General features: G+C 45.4%; 1 protein-coding gene across 2 annotated transcripts in view; it reads left to right on the top strand.

Annotated features, from left to right (window-relative positions):
- Nucleotides 1-1,324: 1,324 nt before the first annotated feature.
- The window catches only part of NAV2 (neuron navigator 2), a 710,917-nt gene continuing 701,127 nt past the window's right edge, over nucleotides 1,325-11,114 (top strand). For both annotated transcript variants that reach the window (XM_081061904.1, XM_081061902.1), the window contains exon 1: nucleotides 1,325-1,547. In XM_081061904.1, coding sequence (XP_080918030.1) covers nucleotides 1,473-1,547 — 75 coding nt within the window. In that variant the 5' untranslated portion in view covers nucleotides 1,325-1,472. The remainder of the gene's footprint in view (nucleotides 1,548-11,114) is intronic.

Here is an 11,114-nt window from a genome sequence, read left to right as displayed (position 1 = left end):
TGAGGGCTTCTGTCTAATACCCGCTGCGGCCGGATCTGGCCACAGCTTTCCCGGAGGCTGGCGCCGCCTGAATCGCAGAACGGCTAGTGCGCTGATTAGAAATGCTGGCAAGAGACTAGTGCTTTTTAGTGAAGGACTCCCCCCACCGTTTTTTCTTTCTTTCCTGGTGGTGCTGGTGCTATGGGAAGAGGCATTCATAATTATTTATTGGTACATCTTCATGAGGATTCTCAAATAGGTTCCCACCTCTCAGATTGTTTATGGAAGGGTGCACCCCATGCGAAATATTTTCCTTGGTGCAGAGGTCCCTCCTCTCTCCTCCTTCCGTGTTCCCCCACCCCAGCTTCTGTGACGTCAGTCAGGAGGTGACTGGGTGCCTGCATTGCCTGCAGGTTCCAAGGCAGGGAATGCAGCTCCTCCTTAGCCCAGTCGCCTTTCTGCCCTCAGACGATCCAGGCTGCTCTTTTTCACCTCCCCGGTGGATGCTGGTGTCTCGCCTGCCACATGCTGCCTCTGCAGCTGTGATTGAGGGGGGGAAATGTTAATGCCTTTTTGCTTCCCAGACCATTGCTTCCCTGTCTCATCCTACCTGGGTGCGTTTTTCCGAGGAGGATGAGGATGGTGCTCCCCACATAGGGTTGAAAGACAACTCATTTTCGGCTCCGGTGCACTTATTTCAAGAACAGGGTCCTCTGTGTATCTCTGGCTAGGAAAACTGGGGAGCCCATGAGGTCCCCCGGTGGCTTGTCCATGGATGCGCTCAGAGTACTGAGGGGCTTGAAGGAAGATCGCTGGCTGCTGCTTGGTTTGGACTCCAGGCGGTGGGCAGGACAGCTCAATCCTGTACTTGTCCACAAAAGACAAATCTGACTGAGGCACATTTTCTCCTCAGGTATGGATCTCACTCCCCGGAAGAAGATGACAGCCCAGGCGGGGAGCAGCCTCTGTGATAAACACTGGCAGGAACTGTGAGGGGTAGCTTTGCGAGCAGCATTTGTGGTGATTTATGGGAGTCAGGGGTTGCCGGAGAGGAATGTGGATGTTATCAGCTCGGTGGATTAAATGCCCATTTACATTGTTATTGACATATAAATTACCCGTGCCAAGGAGACAGTGAGGGAAGGATTTCTGGGGCAGTAATGTGGCACATGCCCCAGGATATGGACTCATCTTTGCCGAAATCTGTCCTCTGGGCTCTTAGGAAGCCCGTCTTGGAACTCAAGTAAAACCCCAAGTCCCAGCTCTCATGATGCCGACGACAGCCGCCCTCATTGCTAAGGCAGCGATGGCGAGAGAGGTTCCTGCATGGATTCCAAGAAGTAGGGAGGACCTTTGAAGAGGCAGCGTGGATTTCCTCCGCTGGCAGGAGCTGTGTCTGGTGCTGTGCATGCCTTACCTTTGCCTGGGTCATTTCCTTCCTTCGTGGATTTGGAAGCATCGCTGAAGGAAAGGGGGTGTTTTATTCCTGGGAAATGGAATCAGTTCCTGAGTCCAGCCAACAGCAGAAGAGAAAGCTGGTTACCCATGGACTGGAAGATCAAAAGAGAGTAAGTGGCAGAACTTTTCTTCTCGTTTGGCTTGTGGCGCTGGAATGGCTAAGCATGATTCAGGGAGCCCAGGTGGTTGCCCGAATGTTGTTGTTGTCAATTATGCGTGTTTGGCTTTCTCTGGTGAAGGAGGCAGGATGGTGGCTCATGATTTGCCAGGTCGCAGTGCTGGGCTTGAAGCCTTGACTTGTTGATGGGCAAGGGGAGAGAGAAAGAAAGAAAGAAAAAAATTGATCCTGGGAGCCAGGCAAAGATTTATAAGCTTTAGCTCAGGGAGTTACCAAAAAGTGTTGGTGTCCTCACAGTCAAATGGGAGCTTATTTGTGCTGAATCCCCTTTGGGATTCACACATTCTTAGCGCCTTTTGGAAATGGCGCTCCTGACAGTGGTGGTTTTGTTTGAGTTATTCTCCATGTGGTCTGCTGGCTCGTGTGTTTATGGATTTAAAAAAAACAACAACATATCCTACTCCATTCTTTGGCCCTATCTCTGAGAATGTCGCAGCCTTTTAAAAAGGACTGTTGTGTGTAGGTCACTTGCTGTCATCCGTCTGAAAGCAGCAGCCACCCAGGACCTGTGTCTACCAGTTAAAGTTCAACTTGTCTTTAAAAGCCAGACACATTTGGGAGTAACACTGAGTGGCTGGGTGTCTAGGCAGAAAGGTGAAGCTGTGTCTCCTCGCTCCCAGGGAAATTACTAGAATGTGGGTGGGTGGGAAGAGAGGATGGGGTGGTGGGGCGGGTGGCAAGGGTGTAATACAGTTCCAGAAGGGCCACAGTCTCTGTTAATGTAAACATAAATTTTGACATTTCCTTTGAAATGTTGTGAATGTTGAAAAACATAGTGTTCTGTCAGTACGGGGTGGAATATCCCCTTTCCTCCTGAGTCTCAAAGATCATCTTTTCTTGGTATGAAATCCATGTGGAGGTGAAAACCGGCCTTAAAATTCTTTATAATTTTAGATGGCTGTGTGTGTGTGTGTATGTGTGAGTGTGTGTGTAAAGGATTTTGTATGAAGTTTCGCTCTATCAAAGGATAAAAATAAATGGAAACACACTGCATTTTAAAAACACAGATACTGACTCCATCCCTAAAAAAAGTTTCCATTCCTAAAACTGCACTCACCATAATGCAGAAAGAATGCCCACTATCTTAGGCAATAAGTGAAATTTGTTTTGTGGTGTTTGATGTATGCAGTGCACAACCTACCAGACCTGTTTGCTCCTGTTTCTACAGAAGCTTTCTGAGAGGTAGGAGACAAATCGGTTAATTGTTGTGAATAGAACCTGGGATTGACTGCATTTTACAAAGTGTTAGCCAAGTTTGGTATCCAGACACTTAGGGGAGGAACATTTGGGACCTCTGACACTGTAGAAAATTTTAATTGGGCTGGTACACCGAGATAATATGCAATTATGACGGCCTCTCCTTGGCTAGGTGTCTATGTCTGTATTTCCCATCTGTTCTTGGCTCTGGCTGTGTTGGGTCCACATGTACCATGGAGCCTCTGGAAGTAGAATATAACCCCAAGTGAGGCTCTGCAGCAGCTGGGGTAACATCAATTGGTCATGCTCAGCTGACATTCATTTTAACTTGAACTCTAGCCGTCATGGCGATTATTAAATTTATAATGATATATGTAAGATCCATTTTAATGACTCTCCCTGCTTGAGTGCGCTCTCACTTGTGCTGGCAAAATAAGGTTTAATAGAGTATTGTGTTTCATCTCCTACTGAGTTTTCAGGGCAGTGTTTGAAACTTTGCTTGGGAGGAATTAGATTGTTTTTCCTGATAGGCATTGTGATCAAGTTCCATATTGCTCGAGTATAGTTTCTGGGCTTCTAGAAATACCGCCACTGCAGCAGCTTCTGTTGGCGTCAGCAGCTTCTGTTGGTGTATGCATGTGTGTGTTGGTGGGTAAACACACACCCCATTTGCGTCAAGTGTGAATCTAAACAAGCCTCCCGGCATGCAGCCTGGAATGTCTTGTCCAGGGAGCTGAAAGGCGACTCTACAGTGTTTTGGCTCCAATGTCTCGATGTCTCGGGTGGGTGAGCTGAACACTCCTCCTCAGGGGGGGATTGGCTGAAAATCCAACAAAGGCACAATCGAGGCATCTGCTGGAGAGCTGGGAAGTCTCCACCAGCATGCTTAAGTTACCAAGTGTTCATTGGCATCAGATCCTTGTGGCATTGCTGTGTGTGTGTGTGTGTGTGTGTGTGTGATTCAATTGTTACTCAAATGAAGGACCATTGTGGGATAAGCTGGGGAGACAAAGCAGAGGGAGAGTGGCTAGCTTCCATTTTGCTGTGTTTCCTATCCCCCTGAACAGCAAAAGCCACTATTGTAGCTTGGCACGTGTTTAGGATTTCATACAGATGGAGTGGCTAGTTCAGGGCTCCTCTGGGATCTGGCTCTTGGTGGGTATTTCCCTGTGCTTTCGGTAGCAAAGAATGCCACAGGCTGTGGAACCAGAGCTGGATTCAAATGCCAACTGTGTTGTGTGCTAGCTGGTGACCCTGGGAAAGATACTTCACCTCTCTGATGTTTACATCTATATTTTCAACAGAGGACAAGAGTGTTATATTACAGGAATATTTTTATGATTAAATGAAATTAAGTTAGTAAGGAATTTGGCACTTGGTAAATTATTCAAGAAATGTTCTATATATTCTTGGGACAGTTTCCAATGTGGGAGTTCTTTTGTTTTAAGAGAGCTGTATGTGACTTTACCTCTTTTGAAAAAAATGCTTGAAGTAATACATACTCATTATCCATTCAGACATTACAGAAAAATACAGAGTGTAAATTCCTCTTTTTTCTAATTCTATCCAACAGTGACTGCTATTAGCGGTTTGGTATATAACATTCCTGACTATTTGGGTTTGTGTTTCTTAATAAAATGGAATCACACTGTACATGTTATTAAGAAACTTGTTTTTTCACTTAATACACTGTGGCTATCTGTCTATGTCACCATACACGTACTTACCTCGTGCCTTTTAATGACTAGATAGGGTTCCACGATAGAATGTGGCAACATTTATTTCACTGATCCCTATAGATGTATATTTAGGGTGTTACCAGGTTTTGGTTTTTGCTCTGTGATTTTTGTTTTTGGTATTACAAAGTTCTTTACTCACATATTCAACAAGTATTTAGGAAGCGCCTTCATGTGCCAAGCAGCAGTCTTGTAGCCAGCTATGAAGAGACAGACAAGATCTCTTCTTCCCTGAATTTTACATTGTAGACCAGAGCTGTCCATACAATTTTCTGTCGTGATGGAGCGGTCCTGTTTGTGCAGCGTACACATTGGTAGCTGCTGTCCCTGTCTAGCCACAGAGCACCCAAAATGTGGCCAGTGACCAAGGACCTGAATTTTAAATCTCATTTAGTTGTAATTAATTTAAACTTCAATAGACCTATGTGACTAGTGGCTACCGTGGAGGAGTGTGCCTCTCTGAACGGTACCTGACAGGCAAGTCACTAGGTCATCTACTTGCACACAGTGGTCTATGTTCTAAAGAAAATAAGTAGGACGTAGTGGTGTCAGGGACCAGGGAGGGTGCATTTCATATTTATTTTTAATTCTCTTTTTTATGGAGGTATAACTTACATCCAGTAAAGTACATGCTTCTTTAGTTTACAACTTGATGAAGTTTCATACTTTTTATACACATGTGCAGCCACCATGTAGATCAAGATGTAGACCATTTCTTGCGCCCAAGAGGATGTGTGTTAGCTGGGTGTAGGGGCTGCCTCCGTGAGGAAGTGTCTTGGGTGGAGGCTTCTGTGATGAGAAGCAGTTGGCCATGGGAAGATCGCCTGGGCGACTTCAGGTGTGGACGTGCCCACTCTCACCCTGCCGCATGGATGGGTGCCACTCAGAACGCCCTCTTTGATGACTTATCTTGGTGACACATATGGACAGTAAGTCCCCATGCATCCCTAGCACTTGTCAAATTTAAATTCTTTGCTGAAGTCAGGGAAAATCCAGAGAGGTGTGGGGCTGCAAATTACCACGGAGAGAAATTCAGCGAGGTAAGTATTGTTCAGTGTTGTAAGAACCCACTTAACTAGCAGAGATGGGAGAAGTAAAATTTCCCTGACAGACAGCTATTGATCCGTCAAGGGAAAGACTCTTTGATTGATTTTTTTTCGCTGCTCCTTCTTAGAAGTTTGTCCTTCACAGACAGAGCTTTCCCACAAAGGATGAACACTGTAAAATAAGAATTGTTCGGGGAGGTTTACGATACTTGGTGGCTGAATGGTGACAAAGACGCTTTAGTTTGAATGTTCTCCAGGCTGTCAGCTTCTCAGCATGAAAGCCTCCTGGAGACAGTTTTTAAAAAATGACTTTGGAGAGGGTGAACTCAGGCTTAGTGTAATTAAAATTTCCAGGGCTGGCTCAACTTCTCTGGATTGCTGAATCCTGCCCTTCAAAGGGGAATGTATTATCACCCTTGCCCCATCAGCCTCTCCTCTCCATTTTATTAATGGCCTCCCCAATGTCCCTGTCACCTGTGGTTACAGATGAGAGTCATTTAACCGATTCTCCCGACCCAACCCCTCAAGTCCACTACCTTTTTATCTGGTCAGCAGCCATACTTGCTCCTATGTCACCGTGTATCTGGCAGCCCACACTTCTTTCTAGTCTCACTGTCACCACCCTCATTTCAGGCCCAGGAATTCTAGCCTGGCTGGTGGCATAACCTTGTTTCCATTTCTCCTTTGGTTCATCCTCCACTCCTGGCCAGATTACTGTCCCCAGAATCCAGTTGTTATCCTATTCGATGATTTCCCAGTGTCTCCTCAGAAGATACCCTCCCCAGTCCCTGGCATTTTACATTGTGCCCAACTTCTAGGGAGCAATGGGTAAAACATCAAATCTCACTGGAGTCCTGTTGACTTCAGCACCAGCAACCTCCCCGAGCCGTTCCCCCCAGTGATATTTACTCATAGATTGTAAGGCGCCTGGGACGCAGTAATCGATAAGTGGGAATTGCTGTGACTGGTATCATCTCCCATTCTCTCTTACCCAGACTCTCTCTTCTTGACAAACTCTGCTGTTCCCTGAATAACCCTCACATCTCCCCCCACCTCTGAGTCTTTGCTCATATGTGTCACCTGGAAGGCCCTCCCACTCAGACCGCTCATCCATCTTCCATGAAGAATGGATCCTGCTCATGTTTCTAGTCCTTGTTCAAATGCAGTCAGGGGAGCATCTCACCACGTTCTCCCTGTGGCCCAGATGTTTTTCCACCTGTCACATCCCTGAACCCGATTGTTGGCTCCCTGAAGAAGGAAGTGGTCTTGTCCATTTCTTCATCCCCTGGCACAGCGTAGGCCCCAGTAAAGATTGGTTGAATGAGGAACTGTTACTTGTTGCTTTGAGATTCCTGTTTCCCTGGGGTCCTGAAGCTGAATCTGGTTTTCCAAAATGACTGGTTTAATGTGGTGTCCATTCTGACAGAAAGACGAGGGAGAATAAGATTCAAGGAGATGGTTAGGAGCTCTCTACAGTGATCGACACATTTGATTAAGGGAGGCTAGATTGGGTCTGGTGAGCGGAATAGAAAAAGAGCCCTATGGAAACAGTGTTTTGAAGGAAAATTTGCATCAGTGACTGGAATAGTCACTAGACTGATGGAGAGAAAGCAGTCTAAGATGTTGCCACACTTCAGCACATTGGTGGCGAGAGGGGACTTGGCAGAACTTTGGACAGAGCGACTTGAAGTAATGACACCTTGTAGTGTTTCTCATGGCAAAGGTGCTTTTTCAGTTGGTGTGCACCAATGGAAGCAGGCAAAAAAGGCAAACAAGACACATACTTATTTTAGGATCATATTCCTAAGCACACATTACTAGATTTAGTAAATTTTTCAGAAAGGATTAAGAGATAGGCTAAGGATAGGGAAAGCGACTAACATATTGAACAACTGCTATGTGCCAGAGAGTGTACGAAGCACTCCTTTCATTTTAGCTCATTTAGATCTCCCCCAAGCCCTTGATATAGATATTATCAACCCATTTTACAGATGCAAACGCTATCATTAAGGGACTGCTCCAAGGTTCCACAATTTATCTCGTCTGAGAGACTCCAGCACTGTAATTTCACTTTGCCATTACAGTTTTAAAACTGGATTTTACTGTAAAAATAGCTTCTTCCAACTTTTTTGCAGTTGTGCACATGTGTATACACATGTATATACACACACGCATGCGTACATATTCCAGAGCGGGACTGGCCTGTGTGACATCTTACAGAGGTGTTTGTTCATTGAGGAACTATGTCCATATCACTCATCAAATCAGAGCTACACGGTACCACCCTCCCCAAGACTGGTCACAGGCTGTGGGGAGGCTGAGCTGCTTTAGAGGAATTTTCCTTCTCACTGGCGATCTGAGCTCTGAGGTGCTGACCGCGTGGTTCAGGCTCTGGACGGATGGAGGCTCACAGGTCTGGTGAGGATGCGGCTCCAGCCCCAGCTCCTGGAGCTCTTTCCAGATAAGCTGAAATGCCCACTCTGTGGCCTGGGCCACTTTAGTGCTGCTGCCCCTTTGGAGCCAGAGGTGGCAGCTGTTACAAGTTGATCTGCTTCCTGACAGCTCCCTGCCTGGATGGTCTGCCCTGTCTTTCTGGCATGAATGGAGGGGGTGTTAACCAAACGCTCAGGGATACTGAGAAGCCACCACAACACATTTCACGTGTCATTGACAAAGACTGGAAAAACATTGTAGCCAGAGGCAACTCAATTCAGTATAAGTTTTGAGGCCCTGAGTAGGGCCGGGGTTGGGGGAGAGAGGACAGCAAAGGGACCAGGCCAATGCTCTGCCTTAATTTCACTGCAGAGAACATAAGACAGTACAAGATCAGTCTCATCCATGCGTTCGTTTCTTCATGTATTTATTCCACACTTATGTATTGAGTGCCTACTGTGTACCAACCAGCCACAGCAGAAGGCACTGGGTTCATAAAGATGGATTTTTATCCTGTCCCTGATCTCGTGGGACTTCCAGTATTTGGAGGACTCAGTCAGTTCAATAAGCAGTGACAATGGCATGACATTAGGTAAGTGTCTACCTGGTGTAGACAGGTTGGGCTGGGGGAAGCTTCCCTGGAGCAGGAGGAACTTGAGCTCTGCCTAGAAGGGACTGAGTGAGAAGCACATTGAACAGGGGACTAAGTAAGCAACTCACAGCATGGACTGAATTGTGTCCTCCTGTCTCAAATTTGTGTGCCGAAGCTCCAATCCCTGACATGGCTGTTTGGAGATAGAGCCTTTAAGGAAGCAATTCAAGTTAGATGAGCTCATACGTGTGGGGCCCTAATTTGATATGACTAGTGTCCTTCTAAGAAGAGGAAGAGACACCAGGGAGGCCTGTGTACAGAGGAAAGGTCATGTGAGGGCACAGTGAGAAGGAGGCAGTCTGCAAGCCCCAGAGAGAGACCTCGGTAGTACCAAACCTGCTGACACCTTGATCTTGGACTTCAAACCTCCACAACTGTGAGAAAATAAATTTCTGTCAGTTAAGCCACCCAGTTCATGATATTTTGTTTTGGCAGCCCTAGCAGAGTACTGTGCTTCCCCGAAAATAAGACCTAGCCGGACCATCAGCTCTAATGCATCTTTTGGAGCAAAAATTAATATAAGACCCGGTCTTATTTTAATATAAGACCAGGTATAATATAATATAATATAATATAATATAATATAATATGTAATATACCAGGTATAATATAATATAATATAACATAATATATAATATAATATAAAACCAGGTATAATATATAATATAGTACCAGGTCTAATATAATAATACTGGGTCTAATATAATATAATATAATATAATATGACCTTATATTATATAAGACCGGGTCTTAAATTAATTTTTGCTCTGAAAGACACATTAGAGCTGATGGTCCGGCTAGGTCTTATTTTCGGGGAAACATGAATACACTGGTGTACAGTGAAGGGGAGAGTTGGCTTCAAGTATTTTGCCTGCAACGCTCCAGACTGTCAGCTCCTGGAGGGCAGACACTGCGTCTGTTCTCTGGCATCCAGTGCACTGCCTGGTGCCTGGCAGGTGCTTTGTAGATATTTGTTAAGTGAGCAAATGCGTAAATGAAAAGGATGGGAACAGAGAGAGGAGAGATTGGACAACCCATGTGAACAATTGGAATTTTATACTGTAGACACTGAGAAACCGCTGCAGACTTCCAAGTTAGATAATGGCGCTTGGGAATATTTTGCAATAACCTAGGGTGGATAGGGATGGGTGAGGGTCGCAGTGTAGGTGAGAGAGCCTGGAGCCAGAGAGACCAGTTAGGAGGCTACAGTAGTGATGCAGGCGTTTGGGGATAAGCTTATACTCCAAGGCTAAGACAAAGGGAAGGGAAACATGAGCACAGACACGAGGGAATAGAATTGGAGGAAAATAATTTTGCCAGCAGCCGGATATAGTTGGCTTATGTCCCAGGTTGCGTGAATCCCAGGTGTCTCCCAGGCTCAAAGCCTCCCCCCTCTACGGGTGGAATGGTGTCTAATAGCCCACTGGCACTTTAGATCAGGGCTGTCTAATGCACGCTGGGTGCACCATGATCTCCTGCACCAGTCACAACGGAGCAGTTGGTGCTATCTCCATATGGTGGATGAGGTTAAGTGAGGCATGGACAGGCATGTGATTTGCCCAAGGTCACACAAACATGTTGATAACCAGATGGGGGTGAAGATCTCTAGTTCTTTTCTGCTCCAGTTTAGGGTCACTATCCAGGGAATAACACTGCCTTCGTCAGTCAGCAGACGAATGCTAATGTTTTGTTATTTCAGTGTAATTTTCAATGGGAAAGGAGACTTGGCATTTTGGGGATTCAATTTAAAAGACGCTGGAAAAGTTAGATTAATTTTCTGGTCCTAAAGTTGCTAGAAGTTGAACAATAATCCAGGGACCTCATAGGTGGCTGTCGCCATTTATTTGAAAGATTCATACAAATTGCATTAGGGTAGCTCTGAACGTAAGTGAATTTACTTCACCCTTCCAGCTTTATCCCAAACTGGCTTCCAGGAAGCAAATTACAGAGTCCTTAGCACAAAGGAGGGCTGAGATGTAATAAGAAGTAGTAGGCTGTGCCAGCTTTCCAGCTGGCATCCTAGGTAGGAATCAGGGTTGGCATATTTATCAAAGCCCCTTTGGACTTCACTTTTTCCTGTGGATCTGTACTGTTTTGCCATTCATTGCTTTCTTAGACTACCTAAAGTATGGCCATGAGACCATACTTTAAGAGGGAAAAAGAGGAGCAATGTCAGCTAGGTTGTTAGGTGTCCGTTAATAACACAACTTTGGGATCTTATTACATTGGATAATTGATGCTTTTTGGCTTCTGTTTCATCTTAAAAATTAGGGTGACAATAATAAAGCCTTTGGTGAGCATGATAAGATAGAACACACTTGAAGTATTTACAGTACTTAGCACACAATTAAGTATTAAGCGATATCTATTGTAATTTATACCATATGTTTCCCTTTCCTCTTTCAGCAAAATCCTCTATGTGGCGTCTTTGGGGA

Source organism: Rhinolophus hipposideros (genome assembly GCF_964194185.1).
Source record: "Rhinolophus hipposideros genome assembly, chromosome: 10".
NCBI classification, from domain to species: Eukaryota; Metazoa; Chordata; class Mammalia; order Chiroptera; family Rhinolophidae; genus Rhinolophus; species Rhinolophus hipposideros.
This window is presented reverse-complemented; position numbering and strand designations above follow the sequence as displayed.